This window comes from Corylus avellana, chromosome ca6 (genome assembly GCF_901000735.1).
Source record: "Corylus avellana chromosome ca6, CavTom2PMs-1.0".
Classification (NCBI taxonomy): Eukaryota; Viridiplantae; Streptophyta; class Magnoliopsida; order Fagales; family Betulaceae; genus Corylus; species Corylus avellana.
Window position 1 is genome coordinate 16,261,815 of NC_081546.1, and position 23,808 is coordinate 16,285,622.

The window sequence follows — 23,808 nt, forward strand, 5'->3', positions numbered from 1 at the left end:
CTCGTCATGAGCTCTCAGCCCGCTTACGTCCGTTATGCCCCTCACACTTTAGAGATTTACCTGTTTGGTGCTAACAACTACACCGCCCCAACTTAGTTATATATTAGGCATGTTGGACGGTTATATACCCCCATCCACTGAGATACTAACTATTCCTCGCGGCAATTCACCCAGCTTATTTTTAAGGTGGCTATCTTATCAACCTATTTTATTAGACACATTATGCAGCAGTTGTATTGCAAAATTATATTAATAAGACAAAATAAGAATTCCTATAACAATAAAACAAAGCTAGTACTTAGTAAGTATATCCATACTTACACTCCTTAGTGTAGAATTCTGCTCCACTTCTGCATATAAATACATACATACAAACAATATTTACATATTAGTTCATTCTCAAATAATATCATTGTTTAAAGACCCTCATCTTTTTATATTTATTTAGGGGAAACTTTACTTACACCCTTATACTTTTGCGGTTTTTGCAGACACCTCCCAATTGTTTAAAAACTCTCACTTTGATGTATCCAACTTTTGTTTCTTTCCACTTTGCTCTTTTTGTTAGGATTTTCTGTTAAATCCTAATGGAGGGGTGTAAAATTTCAATTTTGCCCTTATTTTTTATTATATATATATATATATATATTTTTAAAAATCTTGACCCCTGGGTTTACCGGTGGATCTAACCTACCTGTATTGTGACCCATGAGTCATATTATTATTATTACTATATATTAAAAAAAAAAAGTTGATTGTGTTTGACCCACCGAGGGTCACAAAGTGACCCACCGGCACAAATGGGTCACTTATTTATTTATTTATTTTAAATATAATAATTATAATAATAATTTTTTGTTTATAAATAATGGTAAATTTGGAATTAAAAAAAAAATTAGGTGTATAAATGACTTTTACTCGTTTGACCGTTTGATTTAACTACAAAATCCTAACGGAATGGGCAAAATGGAAGGAAACGAAAGTTTAATACATCAAAGTGAGAGTTTTTTAACAATGAAGAGGTGTCTACAAAAACCGTGAAAGTATAGAGGGGTAGGTGAAGTTTCCCCATTTATTTAGTATCCGTCACTTCATCTTTACTTACTCATTTTATTATCTTAATCTAAGATAGTCACTTATAAATAGCCTTTATGCCTGAATTCGTTTTTGGTGATGAGGCTAATTGCCAGGATCACTGAATACAAACTAATATTATAAATAATATATATAAAGCACGACTCATATTTCGGAGATGAGACCAATAGTCCGTACCTACCAAAGTATGAATCAAAATTTAAATGACAATAAAAGAAATGACTAAATGTAGATACTGAATTCATATTTCGGGGATGAGACCAATGGTAATTACCGCCAAAAATATGAACTAAAATTTAAATGACAATAAAAGAAATGATTGAATGTAAAAGTTGTAAATTAAATAATATATAGATAATATCATAAGCCCTTAATTGATTTTGTCCATTAACTCATTATTATTAATTCACTTGTATCCATTACTCTATTTTACATCATAGGGTTATTGGGTCTTAAACAATTAAATGAGGACAAGTGATATAAGCAATAAATCATGATATTTATACAAGAAACACTTACACAATAATCCTTAGAAGTAAAACTCCATCAAATCTTCTCTAGATAGCTAGTTTAGAAAAATAAGAACACTTGAACACTACAAGAAAGATCTAGGCTATATGGTATTTGACTTAGAACTAAGAAATAAAATGAAAAGAGGAGCAATCAATCTTTACTTTGTTTTAAGATTGTAAATGAAAAGCTCATGTGAAAATGAATTAACTTAGGCTTCTATTTATAAGAGAATGAATGGCTAGGATTTATCCAAGGGTTGAGATGTATTTAACTAAAAGAATGAACCTAGTCCATATTTCATGATCTATACCAATTACTATTTTCGTCCAAAATGAAGGCAGTGTATCCCTATCCATTTTTTGATGTCCAAACGTACTCCGATTGACATGAAATTTTGAGAGTAGATAAAGAACTCCGAGACAAACATTTTAGACTTCATTCGAGTTTGGTTGACTCTGCTTTTGGCCTGTACAAAATTTCTAATTCAATTTAGACTTTAACTACTTTTATTCCCACTGGGCCATTTGCCTTATTAATTGATTATTATCATGATATTTCTCATAACCCTCATTACTAGAAGACTTTAAGCTTTCTACAAAGGTGGCTAGCCTTGGTATCTTTCTTTAGTAGTTTTAATCTTATTAGACAATATGAAAATTAAGGCACTGTTTTTTAGGCTAAAAACTGTAAAGCTTCAAATTAATTTCGGACTTCACTAAACATCAATATAAATAATTTATTTACTAGATCAGGTTTAATTATGCCCATAAACATATTAGTGAAGCCAACTTTTAGAATTGAAGTGATATACAAAAGATGTCAAAAATCAATGTAATATACCTTTTAACACTAAATAGTTATTAAATATTATTAATCCACATATCATTATTCTAATTTATCGATTATTCTTTTAATATTATTTAAATAAGAATTTTAACATCTAGGTCGTTACACTCAGTTTCGAGGAATAAGCACTACCTATGCATTAGTTTGAGTCTGTTTGGCATAGATCTGTTTTTTAATATGTAGATTAGTCATGGGTTAGTGGATTGATTTTGGATCTTGAATGTAATACGTCATCTGTGATGTTTGTAACTTCATAGCTTTGGCTATGGTTGTTTGTAAGAGCTTTATGCTCATGATTTCTAAGAATGAGACTGATGTGGATTTCCTTAAAAAAAAAAAAAAAAAAAGAATTCTTACAATACATACTTGTTTCTATTTTTTTCTTTGGGTTTTCGGGACACTTTTAAAATGTATCATGAAAGTAAAGAACAATCATAATTAAGCTTGGCTTATTGGGCTAAAAAAATCATAATTATTTTTTTTAAATAACAAAAAATACCTAAATTAAGCTAAAAAAAAAATAGACATAATATAAAAAAAATCCTGATTCACAAGCACGCGGTGTGCTATTTTACATCACCCTATAAAAAAAAACAATGTTTTGAAAACCCAATTACCGATTGGGATAACCAGCCGCCCCCGGTGACAAAATTCTTCTATGTTATATCCTTGCACTATAATGCCACCAACCAAGTACGGTTATTCCGGAGTAGCCTTTATTCCACAACGCAGAAGTTAAGCCCAAACGTGAACCCGGCAACCTGCTGCCCAGTGTAACGCATCCTCCTCCTTCTTAACAAAACACTGCGTTCTGCCTTTTTATTATTGCCACATTCATGCTTCCTTGGCAAAAAAAAAAAAAAAAAAAAACATTGCAGGAGAAGACCACCTACGCGCCCTATCATCTCCCAGCCTCCGGCCGTCCTAGTGGCGGAGTTAGTCATTTTATATTAGGGGTGCTGTTAAAATTTTTTTAGTATCTTAAAAATTTTTTTCACTCTAAAAATTTAGTAATTCACACAATATATGTTTCACAAAAAATATTTATAAAAATTCATAAATATGTGCTCAAATTGTCGTGGGTTAAATGGGGGTGTGGGAGAAAAGTTGTTGCGACTTGAGTAATGGGTAGGTAAAATTGAAAAAAAAATTTTATTTTTATTTTTTATTTTTATTTTGAGGGTGCCTTGGGTTTAAAAAAAAAAAAAAAATTTAAAATCCTTGGGGTGCCACGCAACGTGGCTCCGCCACTGCGCGGCCGTCCCCTCAGGAATCCCCCCGGTACTGGTTTTCTGGTTTGTTTTAGACAAGTAAAGTAACTTTCCATTGATTTCAAACTCTATCCGCGTAATTTCCTTTTTACCGCTTTGAATCGTATTCCTCCCAATTTATTATTTATTATGAACCACTTTATTCCATTGGCATTGGGGGACATGAAATGAAATGAGAGGCTTTACCGGCCCACAGCAAGAGATTCCTCGTCCAATTCACGCTTATAAAACCCGAGCCCCTTCACCTAGGGTTTCTCCAGGCAATCTTCCTTTTTTCCATTTCGTTGTTAGTTGCAGACCTCTCTTCCTGTTGTAAACCATGCCTACTGTCAGCGTCGGAAGGGATCGTCTGTTCGCTGCCCTAGGCAAAACCTACAGTGAGCTCTCAACCCCTAGTCAAACTTACCTACGCCCAGTCTTTGTTTTCTGATTTCACATTGTTTTGTTTTTGTTCAATCTCACAGCGCAGGAAGAGTTTGAGGACCTTTGCTTTAGGTTCGGAATCGAGCTCGACGACGTTGTAAGCGTTCACACGCTTTGCCTCTCTCACTCTCTGTTTTTTCTTTTTCTTTTTTGTTCTTAATTTTGAAATGTGAAATCATATATATTTATATCTTTCGACTATTTCAGACTACTGAGAAAGCGATTATTAGAAAGGAAAAACATTTGGAAGAAGAAGAAGCTGACGAAGATGAAGAAGTTATCTACAAAATTGAAGTCCCTGCCAATAGGTATTTTACTATTTAATGCACAAAATGAAGAATTTATTTCTGAAATCGAATATATATATATATTTTTCCTTTCAATACTAAGTTTTTGGATCATTGGCGAAACTTAGAGACATTTTTTGTTTACTATTTAGTAGAATATTAAATTTGAAAAATTCCAATTAGAATAACTCAAACGTATAATTTTGCTGAACTTGGGTCTAAAAAGCTCCCTTTTTTAGGTTTACTTAGTTAATTGGATTGGTTTTACCGCTTAGGTGCAGCAACTTTTTTATTTATTTTTTCATATGTGGTTTTGCTTGTAATTTGATTCACAAGTTAATACTGCTACACCTTCTTCTTTTATTTCCTCAAATTTGTTTTCTGTGTTTACTTAATTTGGGTTAGTTTTGCTTTTTAGTTACTATAATTTTTGTTTCTTCATATCTCGGTTCTGCCCTAAAATTTGAATTTTTACAGTGTGTATTATTTTGCTTATTATCTGCCATATTTTATTTGTATTATTTATATGGGGTATGATGAAAATATGAGTTTCTGCACTGAGTTAGGTGACTGGTTTCTTTGGCACTATAATTTCCTTTTCTGAGTATAAATATCTGTGGGATTTTCTTAAAACACAGTCTCTAAAATTTTAATATTGTTTTTGCTTCTCACATCCTATTTTTTTTTTTTACCCCTTTATATCAGGGATTTGTTTAAAATTTGAGTTTCTAAAATGAATTAGTTTCACAATATTTCATCTTCTTATTGGTTATTGCTTTTTTGAGTGAACTCAATTGTGTTAGCTCAAAATCTAGAAAGACCTATTGAATTGAGAGTAACTTCTACTTAATTGTTGATAAGTTGCTTGGGAGATTTTTATTTTATGATAATAATTGAAAAACACAAGAGTGATTACAATCATTTAACTCTTTGATACGCACAGATATGATTTGCTTTGCCTCGAAGGGATTGCTCAAGCCCTTAGAATCTTCAATGGGAAGCAGGAGATACCGACATATAAAGTGGCTAACATTAGCAGAGAATCAATGATTAAAATGCATGTGAAACCAGAGGTTGTTATATCAGAAATTCACAAGTTTATTATAGGTCTTTATTTTCTTTTGAGTGCCACATTGATTTTATGGAGTATGAACTCTTAAATTTTTTTTTCCCTTACAGACGTCTTCAATTCGTCCCTATGTTGTTTGTGCTGTTTTGAGGGGTATAACATTTGATGAAGGAAGTTATAACAGCTTTATTGATCTCCAGGATAAGCTCCATCAGAACATTTGTCGGTAATGAATTCTGACTGACTGCTTCATTCATCATTATTAACTTGGCATACTCAGTGTCTGCCATGTCTATCTGATTGTACAACTATGAATTGAAATGTTTCTGAACCATTAAAAGTTGAAGAATTTTGGTGGAATTGTGTTTGACCACTAGTTCTAGAAAGGGATGGATTTGTATGGTGTATGTGCAGTTTATTTGTGGAAAATCTTAAGTGGTTTTATTTTTAGTCTTGATTTTGACCTAAAATTTGAAAGACTTTTTTTGCTTCCATACATGCTAACCCTACACTTGGATCGTACCCATATCTCCTTCTTAGGACCTTTTTTTGACTGAAAAAATTGATTGGTAATGTCCCTAATCCTCGTGGAATTAAATGTGAGAGTTTGGAGATCTATATTATTCATGTTTGTGTGCAGATATGGTAGGAGGGACAGGTTAGTTTTAGAGGACGGGGGTGAAATGGATTTTTCTTGATTGATAAGGAAGGTGAAATATTTCATGGAAAGATTTAACATATCGAAGATAGGCTTAGTATCTTGAAAAGTTGTATTTTCAGATTGATGAAATGGAGAAAGAAATTTTGTGAGAGATGAATTGTTATGATCTGAGGGAAATGTTTGGATTTGCTTCTTGCTTGACGTTACATGCTATAGAGACAGGGTTCTGCAAATAAAACTGTCCAAACATTTGTTATTTTTTTGGACGGTTTGCTAAAATTAGCCAGAAAAAAGAAAGCAGCAGGTTATGGATGCTATTGTCGCTAAAGACTAACATTTTACTTCAGATTTATGTAATAGGTGACTACTTGGATAATCATGCGCATCTAGTTCATTTTAACAGTCCTTTAAAGTGTCGTTCTATGAATATAAATTTTTGGTTTGGGCATTTGCAGAGTTTGTGGTTGATAGGCTTTTGGCTAAAAAATGTATGCTAGTTTCAAAAACTTGCGAATTCTTTGGTCTGTATCCTTTGAGGCTGAAAGCGTTTCATGAAAGCATCATCCATTGTCCATTGTAGTGATTGTGGTTTGAGTAAAGTCGGCTCTGAATTCAGCATTTTAGTACATAGCAAATCACCTGGTCTATTGGTTTGAACCAGTTTTAGTTACGAAATCAAAATGTGCTTGATTGACCATTTTGATGAGAGGCCTGGATGGGTTGATCAATTGTCTTATATGAAGAGTTTTTTGCTTAAATATATGTTATCCATGCGATGATATCACAGTTGAATTACGTTTTTCTTTCTAAGGTTCTGTCAGAATTTTTTTTTGATAAGTAAGGTTCTGTTGATTGACCATTCTGTTAGAATTTTAACCAACAAATATTAACAATATGCCTTCGTCACTTGATTCTGAGGCTAAGTCATACCATCCTGTTAATGTTGTTATTATGAGCTGAAATAAAAATTTGAATACTTGTCTGTTATGATCTTGCTGAGTTCACACTATTTTGTGTCCAAATCAAAATAAGTACCTCCATAGTGAACTTTCATAGGATGACAATTTTTCAGTCGTTAAAATGCTAAAAGTTTGTTCTGTTGGTATAAATCCTATTGGTTTCCTGTTGCTGCATAGTTAAGTTGGTTCATTTGTCAATCCTAAAGAAAATGGGGTCTGTTCCTATGGATCATTTTTTCAAATACACGAGATTATCCACATGTATCTTTTTGTGCTTGTTCTATGTAATATCATACTATGTGCTACATATTTTTAGAAATATGATAAATAAGGAGGTGCAGTTTTGCAACCTTATGCTGAAACATGTTGATTTCTTCGTCTTGGCTTTATGTTTACTTTTTTTACGTACTGTTTATCATCTAAGGTGTGAATTGGAAGGTTCTCTAAGGATTTTTATGTAATTTATCAGCTCTCAAGTTTACATTCAATATTTGTTTTAGGCGAAGAACCCTAGTTGCAATTGGGACTCATGACTTGGATACATTACATCGCCCTTTCACATATGAGGTGGGTTTCATTAGTAGTCATTCTTCTTGTCATATTGTGTTATATGTTTTATTTGGGTTTTGGATCATGTGGTATTGGACTAAGAGAGAAACTGTACTGAATGTATGGGGGCCATTAGTTGTTCTTATATTTTGCAGGATAGGACTGTAAACAAACCAACTTGTTCATGAACAACTTGAATTTGACTCCTATAAAAGTGACTCAAGTTCTGTTTGTTTAATGAGCTTAAACAAAAATTTGGACTTGTTTGTTAAACGAGCTCAACTTGTGCAAATTCAATTCATTCAATTCGTAGAAGTTCGTATAATTTCATTTTTATTATTTTATAGTGTTGTTTTTTAATTATGTAATGAGAACACCGAAGTACTTTAAAAGATAAGATGAAATCTTTTTCTTAAAAAGATAGATATAACTTTAATCCTTCTGAACATTTTTTTTGATATGTAATATCAAAGAAGTTTTATAAAAAGCGTAGGCGCCCCAACCATACATGAAGTATACAAAAGTTCACAACAACTACAAAAGTAAAAAAAAAGAAAAAAAGAATGCACCACCGAAAACCCAACAACACCAAAAAGACAGAAACAACCAAACCGGCCCACAGAAAAACCCAACAAGCCCACAAGGACCAACAGCCCACACACCTGAAACCCACAAGGCCACTCAACGCTACCGCACGTGAGCCTTGCCTTTCCTTCGCCGAGTGGACACTTTTGCATTGCCATAGTTAATGGAGCTCTCTAAATTTAACAGCTCCTTGCCATTAGTCTTAGGTTGTGCCACCTTTACTCCCGGAAGAAAATCCTCTTTAACAGCATCTAGAAGCACCAAAGTTGGACCTCTTCATCATAATTCAACACCCAATCGGGAGGGTCGGGGAAAAAAAAATCCAAAGGGTAAGGGGAATCTCCATTCACCCCATCCCAATTCTCGCCGCCTTGATCCCACACCACGATATCCCCGGATGGACTAAAACCTACTAGCCGCTTTTGGAATTGGGTCAATCCATTCAACTTGAAGTCCTCACCCTTACCAGCAACTAAGGTGCCAGAGGTGCAACCACCCAAAGGAGGGGAAACCTCTTTTACCCAATCATCCTTAATAACCACAGCTAATGATGAAGTGATCGGCAACCTAGGCAAGGGAGTAGTGCTACCTTTCACTAACGGCCTTGGATTGAGAAACCCCCTTTGTAGGAAACCCTTCACTTGAGTAGAAAACTGAGGAACAGACTTTCCTATAACTGCAGCCTTGAGAGAAGTGAAATTCTCAGCACCCTCAACACATATTGAACCCGAAAAAGATGAAGATGAAGGTGCTGATCCCACTTGTTATGATGAAGGCACCTGGCTGTGTGCAACCTTCGACATAATTTGAGCGACGAACCCAGCAACATGCGTGGATTGAAACTGCACCAACGGAGCACTGAGATCGGAGCTCCTTTGGCTTTCTTAGCTCTCCGGTAGTATTTCAAGGTCTGCTTGAAAACTGATCAGACTAAGGGAGACCCACTCTCCAACAACTCCGGAAGTGAACATAGTCTTTCTCCTAGAGCTGCAGCCCCTGATGCAAAGATAGAGTTTGCCGGCAGGAAAAACTTCGGCCCAGATGTAGCCATGGAAGAAGACGAGTATGAGAAATTAGAACCAGTGTTACTCACCTGAGTTGGCCTAATACCCAACGGAAACTTCAGCGCCAACTTGCCCTCCTGAGACAGATCCTTGGACCCGAGGAGAGTCTTTCGAAACGTGGCAGGGATTGTGATCCGAAACCAGTTCCGAACTGAGATCTGAACCGGGATCCAAACCGACACCTTAACCCGCATGGCCCAACCTACCCTGTTCAGCTTCCCATTGGGCAACAAGTCCAACCCCGTGAATAGGCCTTCTACCAGCCCAACTAATGCTCGATCCAACTCAGTGCAAAGATGCCCTAAACGTTTCTTCACCCGACCCTTCATCTTCTTCATCTCAACATAGAGTCAGCCCTGCCAGAGAAGGTGCCGCCAGAGAAGGGATCATCTTTATCGGCGAGATTTGCTTAGCCTTTAGATCATAACAAGACACCGATTGTAGCACTTCCACAGAGGACCGTTCAGAAAAAAAAATCCTAGAAGGAACTTCCATCTCGGCCTCAATCTGATTCTCCGGCAAGGGAGGAAACTCAGGTTCCAAAGACCCAAACTTTCCTCCATGAAGCGCCAACAACTGTTGCATCTCACCCGCAAATGAGCCATATAATCTCTTTCTGTCCACCCTGTGTGTAGACGACCACCTCCATGAATCTGCCTGTCTTGTTACCGCCCCCACGAACCATCAACACCTTTGCATCCTCACAGTAATACTTGACAGTATCATCCCTTCACCGGAGACCAGACCGCCTCTTCCACCATAGACACCAATCAGGCAGAACTTTGAAAACCCACAAAAATGACCCCTACGAAGCCCTTCCTCCTTTCCTCTAGTTGAAAATCTGAAGACCCTTTTTTCGCAGAAGGCTTTTGCTTCAACAGAGAAGCATCGTTCCATTACAAACTCACTGGACCAATCTCCAATAGCTCGGAGACATAGCCGCACACCCCCCACGATCCAAACAGAAGGGTTTGAAGCTCTCAAAAGAGCTTTGGGATGAAAGAGTGAAGCTAAACCCTAGCCTGCAGCACCTACACGCGCCACCACTAGGGCAAATAGAGAGAGAGAAAAGTGACACACGTGAGGAGAGAGAATGGAGCGTATTTTGGTGATACTTTTAATCCTTAAGAACATGAGCTTGATATACATATACATACATATATTATGTAATACAGCTTGACATAAATGTAGTACATGTATATATATGTATATATGTATTTAGTATGCAGTACATGTATATTCGTTGGTTTGGTAGTTGCCGTGTTCTTGTTGGTGTTGGGTTCTATGGGTTCTTCTCCTTGTTCTTTCTTGTTCTTTTGTTTTTTTTTGTTTTTTTTTGCTTTTTTGTCCTTTTTGTATACTTCCTATATGCTTGGAGCACCTAAGCTTGTTATAAAGCTTTCTTGATATTACCTATAAAAAAAATGTATGTAGTACGTAGTAAATGTCTATTTATCCGTGTATGAGTGTACAAATGTATACTATCAATTTATCTACATAGACTCGAGATTAAGATATTATATTGATTATTACTTATAAAGAACGATATTATATCGATTATCTATTTTGTGATAAAAAATTATATATGATTTGTTGTAAATACAAGGTTGGAGAATTTAATTCTTATAAGTTTATGAATAAAAATTAACTTATCTAATTAATTTGAACAATGTAAACTTAACAATAGTTAAGTAACTAATAATTAACATAGATTTACAAAAATGAATAAATTTTTTAAGTGATGGTATTTATTGTGTACGAGAAAAAAACAATTTTTTTAGCAGATCGTGAAGAAGTTAAAGCTTGTTCGAAAAAATAAAAAACTAAGCTTGAACATGTAATGTAACCCGTTGAGGAACTGGAGCTTAGTTCATACTCGAAACAAAGTTAAATAAATCAGTCTTAAACTTTTAATATTCGGGTTGACTCATTTCAATTACAAACCTAAAGGGGGAAGGGACAACCTAAGTTTAAGGAGTTTTTGTGGACGCACCACCCCTTTGGTCCTCCAATACTTAAAAGCTGCTTGTGAAGCAGACATAAAACCATCTACTTCCTGTCTGAAGTATTATGAGTGCCCTGAACTTTAGTTTTGATTTAAGAAATGTTTTGGTTGAATTGATGTATAGATCATAGTTTTGGTGTGTCCTATCCTATGTTAATAAAACGTGGCTTTTATATAGTTTTTCCAAGTCTTGGAGATGCTTTTTTCCTTCTCTTTTCATTGATTGGTTATTGAGAGTTAACGATTAGTTTTTTTTGTGCATATCCACAAGCATGTCTGCTTTGTTAAGTTCTCTCTCTCTCTCTCTCTCTCATCCCTCTTTGGTTGTATGAAATGAAGTAAGGCACATTATTGCGTAAGTAACTTACAATTATCTCTTTTCAGAAAAAAGAAAAAAAGAACTCACAGTTATCTCTTTATTTTCAGGCATTGCCACCTTCAAATATAAATTTCGTGCCACTGAAGCAGGTACATTTTTATATTTTTAATTCAATTCTTTACTAAATGCTTAGTGCAAAACAACTGTTACTTAGTCATTATAAGTGTAACCTGATAACATCACGAGAAACAATATATTATATATTGGGGAGACAAAATGACTACTTAGGCTTACGATTAAAAGTATATCAGATGCTTGGAGGGCCTACCTTCAAGACACTGTTGAAGAAGTGATGATTTTTTCCCTAATAATTGAAAGTTTGATTTATGTAACAAGAAAAAGGTTCCCTTTCGTTATTCAAGGTTCAAAACCAATCTTGTTCCCATTGATGTAGTGTACTTGATATCTAAGCTATCTTTTCATTTGATATGATATCCATGTTAAAGGTGTCGAATCATGTGGCTGACAGCTTCCAGAGGCTGACAATTTATGCCTCAAATGGGAGCCCTTTTTTATCCCTCTTCTGCTCTCTTATTTCTGGTTGTCTTGGCACCCTTCTCATTCTTCCCTGCCTTGTTTCTAGCCAATAAGATTTAGTCTTTAACATTTAGCAATCTAATTCTTCATGTTACTTGGTTATGGTTAACTTTTTTTTTTTTTTTTTGATAAGTAATCGAATTCATTAAAAAGCGGAATGGTGCAACCCAAGTACATACACAAGATGTATACAAGATAAATACCTAAATAGAAAAAGAAAAAAATGGAAACAAAATCAGGAAAACTAGAAATATGAAAGTAATCATAGGCAGCCGCCTAGTGCCTTAAATTTTACCACCGTCCTCTTCTGGTCTTCAAAGCTACAATAATTTATTTTTTTCCAGATATCCGCAGTATGCTAGATGAAATCATCATCTCAATGCTGCACTATGAAAACTATCAAACTGACCCCTCCAACATGCAAAGTGTGACCTAGTCTAAATTTAAAAGAGTGGAAATAGAATCCCATAAGGCAGGCTAGGCAGTTACCTCACAATGGAGTAAAAGGTGATCAACGGATTCCCTATTCTTCTTACAAATAAAACACCAATTTTAGATTATCCATGGTGAGGATTTTTCCTAATGCGGATGACGAAGCAAAGAACACTACTCTCTATTGAACCTTATTTCACCAAATACTCCTAGGGAAGGGAGTGCTCTCATGGGGAGATAGGACATTATAGAATGATCTAACATCGGACAACCGTCTCTTGGAAGGGGCTCAATAGAACTTGTTTTCACCACACCGTCTCAATTTGAAGAAGTACAACAGAGTGAGGAATGAAGTAAAGAGATTCAGTTCTAGTCATGCTCTGCTTTGATAAAATTGATGTTCCACTAATGAGAATCTCTAGAAAATTCCAAGTGATCTGCCACAAAATATTGTTTTTGATAAGTAATATTGTATATATATATAAAAAAGGCGCTTTAGGTACACAAGAAAGTATACATAAATAACCCAACTTAAAACCCAAAGACAAAACCCAAGAAGACCCAACCCAACAAATAGCCACAGCCAAATGGTAAAACCAAAGAAACAAACCCAAAGACTAAAGCCCACACTAGCCCTAAAAACCTAAAGCCCTAATGCACCTCTGGAGGAAAGGAAAATTCATTTTTGGTCCCAACGCAACCCCGCCAGCACTGGCATCTCTCCGGAGAAAGTCTCCCTCTAGCCTCATAATTGATGGAGCATTCTAAATTCTTGAGTTCTCTTTGCCTTTTTACCTTTGGGGTATAGGGCGCCCACTCCTCTTCAATATGCGAAAAAAGATTTGAAAGACTTTTCTCGTCACCAACTTCACCACAAGACAATCCCATAATGGAAGCGAATTTCACCGCCTCTTGTACCACCTCCAAATAGTTCTCCACCCCCTTCTCCTCATTTTCCCCCTCAATCTCGGCAAACAACTCCTTGTTCTTAAGCAACTGCTTAGTAACCTTTTCCTTCACCCTTCAGGAATACCCCAGTTGAGACTTGGAGACAGAGGAATAAATGGAAGCACCACCCTTCGTCATGCGAGGAAAAGGTTGGCTAAGGCTCCTACCCAACTTAGCTGCGCTATTGGAATGGAAAGTAGAGAGAGTAGAACAAACTTGAGACGGGAGCACCTCCTTCACCATCGGCATAGAGGGAGAAGCAAAACTCGAAGATAAAAATCCATACGTCGGAGCAAGGTTCTCATCAGCCTTAATTGGAGAAACCTTACCGTCCTTCACCACAGACCGAGAAGGAGAAGCAGCTCTTAGACCAAAAAACCCCCGTCTGATCAAACCATTCACCGGAGAAGGGATTCGAGTAGTCGTAGCTTGAGCTTCGACCGTAGCCTGAGAAGACTCCACCACCTCAGAAAGAGAAACATCCCTTTCCCTGCAAAGAGGACTCGCCAGGATGCTAGCCACCGCCGGTGAGGCAGAATCCCCCACTGGAGAAGCGGGAGTACCAACCGGAAAGTGCCGAACCTAATTTGGTTCCGATAACTAAACAGCCTCCAACTGTTTAGGGCCGGCGTCGGCGGGGATTTTTGGGGTTGAAAAATGCTTTTTCATTTCCCCCTGAGGTGCACTAGGGTTCCACCAGGAAGCACTAGGGCTTTTCTTGGGTTTTGGTTGGGTCTCTTGTATACCTTGTTGGTGGGGTGTTTGGTTTGATGGGGTTTTTCTGGGTTTTTGGTTTGTTAGGGTGTTTGGTTGGGTTCCTTTGTACAATTATTGTGTACTTAGAGGCGCTTTGCGCTTTTTTTGATTTATAATACATTACTTATAAAAAAAAAAAACTAAACAGCCTCCAACTAGGAACCCAAACCAGAAAAACTCACCGATTTTGACACAGCCCGCAGACCCGAAGGAGACCTAGTTGGCGTCTCCACATTTGCTTCAAAGACCAAAGGAAGCACCGGAGGAATCATCGAAGTCAACGCAAAAATTGAATCAGACTCCACAAAAATAGACTCTGAGGAGAAGCCCAAAACCGGATCCGAACCTGTATCTGAACCCGGATCCGTATCCAGAACCAACCCCATATCCAGACCCAGATCCAAAATTTGACCTGAACCAGCATCAAGGACAGACCTGGATCACGACCAAAGGCAGTTTTTGCGAAGCCCAAAAAACTAGACCTTTTCCTCCTGCGATTGGGCTTTGAGTCTAATCCAGCAAGGACCTGATCCAATTTAGAATGAACTTGCCCTAGGTTCCTCGTTAACCCAATACTACCGAAATTACCCTTCCTCTTCTTTGAACTCAAAGAAGCAGCCGCCGCCGCTGCCTGAGACCTAGGCATACACTCCAGCGCAGAGCAATCCACGGCAGATCGCATCCCTTCATCATCAAACCTCGTCTCAAAACAAGGCGACACCGGAAATAGATCGAGAAAGCTAGAAGAAATAGCCTTCAGTACAGCAGCTTTTGCCTCGATGCCAAAGGTAGATCGAAGGACATCCATGAGCTACCTCCCGGAATTAATACCCGAAGAAGGAGCATCCACAAAACTCCCCGCCGTAGGTGGAACCCCAAGATCCACCACTCCAGTCTTCTTAATCTAACATGCCAATAGTTGCCGAAGCTCTCCCACAAATCGCCGCCAACCCCTCCCATAACGACCCTCTGGAAGCCAAATGACTCCCTTGCGACCACCCTCAGCGAGAATCGACACCTCCAAGAACCTTCCAGCCTTATTACCTCCCCCGTGGACCATTGTAACCTTATCTCCCTCACGGTAAGATTTGGCGATTTCTTCCTTCACCTGAGACTGAATCGCCGCCTCCACCATATCCACCAACCATGATGAACATTGGTTGCTTGCAAAAATATACCCCACTAATCCTTTTCTCCTTTCCTCCAGACAAAGGTTAGGACACCCATCCTTTGCCGAAAGGCAGAAGGTTTTAGCCTCAAAAGAGAAACTGTGTTCCATGGAAAACTCGCCAGACCCTAGCGCGCAACGCCTATCACGCCACCGCTAGGGCAGAGGAGAAGGAAGGCTAAGGAAAAGAGAACGAGAGGGGCTATTTTGACATTTTCAATTTCCGGTCTTCCACAACTCTCTTGTCTGCCACAAAATATCATTAAAACAAGCAATACTTAATAACTCAGGGAAAGTTGCCTTAAGGGACTGATTCCCTCACCACACATAATGCCAAAATCTAATCTTGTATCCACCCCCCTTCTCAAATCTAGTATGACTAGAAAATTTTCTCGACCCTTGTTGACATTTTTCCAAAGGCCCATCCAATATGACCCATGAACATCATTAGAACACCACCTACCACATGTGTTGCTATATTTGGAATCTACTACCACCCTCCATAAAGCCTTTCTCTCATGCACGTAGAACCATAACAACTTCCTCAAGAGCGCTCAGCTGAAGAGAAGTTGATTTCGGACCCCAATCCCACCCCTTTGCAGAGATCAGAGACCAAGCCTTAGACTAGTTAAGTTGGTGAAATTTGAACTCTTCACCCATACCATTCCACAAGAAGTCCAGCTGTAAATTCTCTATGCAATTGGAAACACCCTCACGGAGAGGAAAAAGAGACATGAAATAAGTAGGTAGATTAGATAAGGTGCTTTTTATCAAGGTAATTCTCCCACCCTTAGACAAATACATATTCTTACAACCTGCCAAAGAGCACTCTATCTTCTCAATAATGGTGTCCCAAATATATTTGGCCTTAAAAGAAGCGTACCGAAGGACCTAGATACTTTTTTTTTTTGATAAGTAATGATGCATTAAAGAGTGCAGAGGGGCGCAACCCAAGTACACAGGAAGTATACAAGAGAGCGACTGAAAAGGGGAGAAAGAAGAAGAGAACATAAAAAAAAAATCAGGAAAATTGATCACTAAGGGTGCAAGCCAGCCTACAGTCCAAGTGAAAAGTGTGTACAAAAAGAAATGAACAAGGTCCTCAAGATTCCTCGACAAATCCTCGAAGTATCTAGCATTACTTTCCTTCCATAGGCACCACAATAGACAAAGGAGAACCATCTACCACACTACAGCACTATGGGATTTTCCTCCTGACCACTAGCTAGCAAACATCTCCTTGATGCTTCTAGGCATAACTCAACACATGTTGAATCGAGAAAAGTATTTAGGAGGACCTAGATACTTCATAGGCAAAGAAGAGACCTTGTAGCCCAAATACTAGCCAAGCCATCAACATTTGTGACATCGCCAACATGAACCTTTTCTGATTTAGCCAAATTTATTCATCAAACCTGAGACAGCTTCCAAGCACAAGAACAATCAATGTAGGTAGCAGAGATGATCAAAATTTGCCTCGCAGAATATCAATATGTTGTCCACAAACAATAGAGGGGAGATATTAAGTGCACCAACATTCATACTCTCCACCCTATGAGTTGGTTGGCGTTTTGGGTTGTGGTACTAGTTCTCTACCCTTGAAGTATCTGGGTCTTCCGCTAGGGGCTTCCTTCAAGCAGTTGGCTATTTGGGATGACATAGTGGAGAAAATTGCTAAAAGGTTGGCCTCTTGGAAGCGTTCTTATTTGTCCAAGGGGGCGACGCTCACCCTCATCAAGAGCACCTTATCCAATCTTCCCACCTATCTTCTGTCTCTGTTCCCCATCCCTATTTTTGTGGCGAATCGCATTGAGAAGATTCAACGGGATTTTTTATGGGGAGGTTTCAAGGATGAGCCTAAGTTCCATCTGGTCAGTTGGCACGAGGTTTGTTCTCCGATTGCTGAGGGAGGTCTAGGGATTCAAAGCTTGCGCCTTTTCAATCAAGCCGTCTTGGGGAAATGGTTATGGAGATTTGCAAATGAGGAAGAAGCTTGGTGGAGAAGTATCTTGGTGGCTAAGTATGGGGTGGTTTGGGGTGGTTGGCGTTCAAATGTTCCTCGTGGAATGCATGGGGTGGGGTTATGGAAACACATTTGCGGGGTTTGGAGGTTGTTTTGGTGCCACTTCAGATTAGTTCCTGGTTTGGGGGGGATGTCAAATTTTGGGAGGGTTGTTGGTGCGGTGAGACGCCTCTCAAAGATGCTTTTTCGGGTCTTTTAATATTGCCCGCAACAAGGATGCTTCTATTGCGGATATTCGGGAGTGTGTAAATGGGATGGTGCACTGGAATGTTATGTTTACCCGTAGTATCCACGATTGGGAGGAGATGGCCTTAGCCTCTTTCTTCTCGCTCTTGTATTCGTCTTCGATTCGGGGAGAAGGGGAGGATTGAATGTGGTGGATTCCTTCAAGTAAAGGGAAGTTAGAGGTCCGTACTTTCTACAGGAGGCTTGCCTTTAAGGAGCCTAACCATTTCCCTTGGAGAAGGATTTAGCGACTAAGGCTCCTTCGCGAGTGGCGTTTTTTGCATGGTTGGCCGCCCTTGGGAAATCTCTCACGCTGGATAATGTTCGGAAGAGAGGTATTGTTGTGATTAATCGTTGTATGTGTGAGGTGGATGGGGAGTCCATGGATCATCTCTTCCTTCATTGTGGGGTCGCGCGCAAGTTGTGGGAGGTTATCTTCTCTCGCTTTAACTTGAGTTGGGTTATGCCTAGAAGCGTCATGGAGATGTTTGCCAGTTGGTGGGTGGGAGGTAGAACTAGTAGTGTCGTGGTTTGGAAGATGGCTCCCCTTTGTCTCCTATGGTGTCTTTGGAAGGAAAGGAATGCGAGATGCTTCGAGGATTTGTCGAGGAACCTCGAGGATCTTATTCACTTCTTTTTGTACACTTTATTCACTTGAACAGCAGGTTGGCTTGTTCCTTTAGTGATCAATTTTTCTGATTTTCTCTTTATGTTCTCTTCTGCTTTCTCCCTTACTTAGTCGCTCTCTTGTATACTTCCTGTGTACTTGGGTTGCGCCCCTCTGCGCTCTTAATGCATTATTACTTATCAAAAAAACATTCATACTCTCCACAGAAAAGCCTAATAGAAAGCCTTGGTTCTTTGTAGCAACAATCATTTTTCTCAAAGCCTCCATAACGATGACAAATGGTAAGGGAGTCAAAGGGTACCCCCATTTTTGGGCATGAAAGATACTAAAAAAATCTTGTCGGAGTGCATTCACCAAAACAGAAAAATGCACCGAAGAAATACAATGTGATCTGATTATGCCATTTTTGCCCAAAACCGCACCTCTTCCACATATACAACAAAAATTATCAATTGACATGGTCATAAGCTTTTTCAATATCCAATTTGCAAACATACTTGGCTCTCCAAATCTAATCTGACTATTAAGGCATTTATTAGTTATGAGAACTGAATTTAGAATCTTCCTACCTCTAATGAAAGCATTATGGGGCTTCGATGTGATCTTCTCCACAACTATTTTAAACATGTTTGCTAGAACTTTGGCAACAATTGTGTAGACTCCACCCACTAGGCTAAGTGGATGAAAATCCTCAATATCAACAACCCTTGATTTCATTGGAATAAGAGCAATGAAAGTAGCATTAAAACATTTTTTGAACTTTCCTTTCGCGTGAAACTCTTGGAAAACATTCAAAGTATCTACTTTTAAGATCATCCCAACAAGCTTGGAAGAACGCCAAAGTGAAACCATCAAGGCCATGGGCCTTCTTGCTGTTCTTAGCATTCTTCACCTCAAAGACCTCTTCCTCCTCAAACTCTTTCTCCAGCCAAATGGCCTGTACCTCATCGATGGTGTCAAAAAAGAAAGGCTATCCAATTTAGGCTGCCAACTGAATTGTTCGGTAAACAAACTATTACAGAACTGCATTGTGTTTTCTAATCTCGGAATGATTGGACAACACTCTACCATTAATTGATAGAGATTCAACTATTTCTTCTATTTGTTTTTTCCACTCGATGGAAGAACTTCGTGCAATGGTCACCCTCTTGTAACTACAATGCCCTTAAATTTATTTCTCTAACTCACCTCCAAAAGAGTAGCCCTCTCCGTATCACTAACAACTTTCTCCTTAAAGAACTTCATGGAATGGTCACCCTCTTGTAACTTCAACGCCCTTAATTTATTTCTCTAACTCACCTCCAAAAGAGTAGCCCTCTCCGTATCACTAACAGCTTTCTCCTTAACTTATACTCAACGCATAAAGCTCTCTTTTCTTCTAGACCATGGAGAACTCATAATTTTCCCAAAAGAAGCTTTTTTTTTTGTCTCTCAACATTGTCAAACACCTCATTCCAAACTCTTAAATTAACTTTCAAAGCCTTAAGTTTAACCAAAACAAAACTTGGGGACCTTGAAGGCAGCAAGAAGTCCACCTTTGTTTCATCCTATCCACAAAGCTCATATTTTTGATAAATATCCACAAAACTCATATATTATAGCCACATATTCTTGAATAAGTACCTTTTACCACCGTTAAGCTTCCCAATCAAGAGGGATGAGAAATCTGTCAATTCTAGACCAAGTGGGGGGATACTGATTGTTTGGCCATATAAAAGAACTGCCTACAAGAGGGATATTACTAAAAAATGGAATATGAGAACTCCACCATAGCTGGCAAAAGTGGGCTTCACCCAACCTCTCACTAGGAAAATGAGTGACATTGAAATCTCCTCCAATGCACCTCGTAAAATCCTACCAACAAAGCAAACTAGTCTATTCATCCCTTAAATACCTTATATCACAATCGGAATTAGGGCCATAGACATCCACAAAAGCCCAAGAAATTGATCTTTAACATTTCTAAAAGAACAAGCTACAATAAACTCCCCTACGCACTCTTCGATTTTCTCCACCACCCACCTATCCACATAATCAAAATCCCATCAGAGGCCATTTTTGAATCCAAAAACATAAGTCTAAGTGTTGGCAACCCCAAACTATGCATCATGCAATTTGTTCGTTCGTAGTTCGGTTGTAATATGGGCTTGAACTACGATGAAGACGGTGATGTTAAAGGAGAGATAGGTCTGTAGGATCATTCTTATTGAGCTCTTTTATGTTATTCCTTTTGGGTCAATTTTATTATTGATGGTGCAAAAGGATGATAATTTAAACCTAATTTACAAGATTAAATGATCTATCATATCTTATGATATGTGCAAATTCAAACTCATTACATATCATGTTTTTACTTGTCAAACCAAAAAAGAGAAAAGATATTTAATTGAAGCTCCAACTACAGGCTGTAGCCGACATAATTGTAAAGCCCATCACAATGCGGAAACTCTAATAAGAAAAGAAGAAGATAAACCTTTTCATAAGTTGCAATTCTACTGTTGACCACGTAGAGTTATGTCCTAATAAGTAATAACATATATCATTGCAGTCGTCAACAAAAATTGTAAATTCACTAGTTTAAAATACTTGAAGGGGGTGGACAATACTATAAAAATAATGAAAATGAAGTTATATGAGTTTATACGTCAAGCCAAGTTTATTCGTTTGGCTCATTTAATAAGGGAACTTAAATTTCTGTTCAAGCTTGGTTTGTTTAATAAATGAATCAAACTCGAGTCGACTTCGAGCTTTTTACGAACAACTTTGTTCATTTACAACCCTACCTACAACATGTAATGTACCAGTTATTTACACGGGATTTGTTGCATCCCTAGGCACTCCATGGCCATTGGCCTTTTGAGCCAACGACATTGACAATGAGGCCGTGGGCCGGGTGGAAGCCATCATACACTACCCCGGACGAACCACCACCTCAACAATTGACCTCTTAACAACCTCCCTTGTCGGCTCATGCACCATAGGTGCTAGAGGTATTGTAGAATACATCTTGAGGTGAAACGAAGAGAACCAACGGAGGGGTCTCTCGGAAAGAGGAGGTAATTGACCATTACCAAAGGGAAACATTTCTAGAACCTTCCATAACTCGAACACAAAACCTGCCCATCCCTGACCACCTTTGCCTTTCGGCGTAACCACAAAGCCCCTTCGACCAACACCTTTGTCACAACAAGCAAGTTTCTACTGAATTTGTTTGCATACCACTAGGCGATTAAGGCTACCCTAGAGGATTTCAAAAACTCGTCGAGGCCTTAGCTAGAAGTACATCTTCCGTGGTAGCCAACAACCAACTCTCACTCTACCCAAGGATACAAAATGCATGATGGCCTACTCCTTTTGAAAACAAGTAATATTGAAACCCCCTCTTCCATTGAGAACTCAAAAGACTTAGCTTCCACAAAGTGCCAACAAGAGAAAATCTAGTCAAATAGCTTATGGACGTTGGGACACACCTACATGTGCCGAGAGAGAGGGATCTCAAAGTTATAACTTTGATTTACAATATTGTGCAATAAATTAGTCAGCTAGAAAAATTGTTCTCTTTTATTGATCATAGAGTTTGAGATGGCTATGGTTTAAGCATTTTGCTTTTCACATGTTATTTGTTCCTTTTTTTTTTTTTATTGACAAAAAAACGTGGCGTTGCAAAGTCTATGTAATGATAAAACTGATTGCTTGTAACTTTGTTTTTGCAATTTAGGTGAAGAACTTCAGAGCTGATGAGCTGATGGAGTTTTACAAAGTAAGTCTTAGATTGAGACGTTTTTGTTACTTAACCTTGACTTTGCAATTCATAATATTATAAATAAGGGTTAAATACCAAATACCCCCTTGGGGTTTGGTAACTTTATTTTTACCCCCCTGGGGTTTCATTTTTATCACAGGACCCCCCTGGGTTTTGATAAAAGACCAAGTTAGTCTATCCGTTAGTTGACCGTTAGGACTGACACGTGGACCAATCAGATGTTGACACGTGGCACCAATTTAATTTTTTTAAAATTAATTAATTATCTTTCAATTTTTTTTTTTTAAAAAAAAAAAGAAAAGAAAAAGCAAAAGAAAACAATTAGGTGGTTTGTTATTTGGGTGGCTCGGCTAACTCTTTATTAAGGTACGGGTTGTCTCTATGTCTGGGGTGGCTCGGCCACCCCCATCTGGCCAGATGGGGGTGGCCAAGCCACCCCCATGGCCAAAGTCGGCCACCCCCAAATGGCCAAGGGGGTGGCCACCAATGTTTTCCGTTTCTTTTTTTTTTTTTTAATTTAAAAAAAAATATATTTTTTTAATTTTTTTTAAAAAAAAAAAATTTTAAAAAATTAATATATGTGCCACGTGTCGACGTCTGATTGGTCCACGTGTCAGTCCTAACGGTCAACTAACGGATGGACTAATTTGGTCACTTATCAAAACCACAGGGACCTCCTATGATAAAAATGAAACCCCAGGGGGAAAAAAATAAAGTTACCAAACCCCAGGGGGGTTTGGAGTATTTAACCCTATAAATAATTGTGTATATATATATATATTTTGGTATAAATACCTTTCACCGGTTTAACAACTTGATCTTTTTCCACCTTAGTTTCAATTTGTTTCATAGATAGTACCTTGTTTATGGCTAAAAATGGAGATGATACTTATGTTCATAAAAGTAATGGAAATCCATGTCCAACCAATCAAAAATTGCTACACTTCCATATGCCTCATTAAAAATTTAAAAAATGGAAAATTAAAAACCTAAAAACTAAACATTAAAAAAATTAATTTTGTTTTTTAAAACATTTTGATAAAAAGAAAAATAATAAGGGGTACGTGGCTCAAGCCACCCCCCTTCGGACAGTGTGGGGGTCGCTGACTCCCCCATGGCCGGTTTGAACCACCCCCACCCTCACCCCATTGCCATGGCTAGTCTTGGGGGTGGTCAAAACTAGCCCAGGCCAAACGGGAGTGGCCGAAGCACCCCCAAGGGCCATGAGGGTTGTTCAACCATAGGAGTGATTGAAACAAATCCTAGCCACCCGCATGACCTTTTGGGGTGGTTCCAACGACCCCCATACTGGCCAAGTCCATTCTGCCTTAAAGGGTGGCTCAAGCCACCTTTTTTTTTTTCTTTAAAAAAAAAAAAAAAAATTACTTTTTTAGTTTTCTATTTTCTATTTTTTATTTTTTATTATTATTTTTTTAATGAGGCATGTGGCCATGTGTCAATTTTTGATAGGTTTCCGTTGATTTCTGTTATTTTTTGGACACAAGATGGATAGAGGAACCATCTTTGTTTTTAGCCATAAGTGAGGATAATATGAATTGAAACCGAGTTGGGAAAAATTAAAGTCGTTAAACCATAAGGGGGTCAAAGGTATTTAGTCCTTT

At 38.1% G+C, this 23,808-nt stretch overlaps 1 protein-coding gene across 1 annotated transcript in view; it reads left to right on the forward strand.

The window, feature by feature from the left end:
* The first annotated feature begins 3,672 nt into the window (after window positions 1-3,672).
* Window positions 3,673-23,808, forward strand: part of LOC132183765 (phenylalanine--tRNA ligase beta subunit, cytoplasmic-like) — a 33,112-nt gene continuing 12,976 nt past the window's right edge. Inside the window, exons 1-8 of the mRNA XM_059597177.1 lie at window positions 3,673-4,102; window positions 4,190-4,245; window positions 4,356-4,456; window positions 5,379-5,508; window positions 5,615-5,730; window positions 7,625-7,691; window positions 11,754-11,795; window positions 22,142-22,183. Of these exons, the coding sequence (XP_059453160.1) occupies window positions 4,045-4,102; window positions 4,190-4,245; window positions 4,356-4,456; window positions 5,379-5,508; window positions 5,615-5,730; window positions 7,625-7,691; window positions 11,754-11,795; window positions 22,142-22,183 (612 nt within the window). The 5' untranslated portion in view covers window positions 3,673-4,044. The remainder of the gene's footprint in view (window positions 4,103-4,189; window positions 4,246-4,355; window positions 4,457-5,378; window positions 5,509-5,614; window positions 5,731-7,624; window positions 7,692-11,753; window positions 11,796-22,141; window positions 22,184-23,808) is intronic.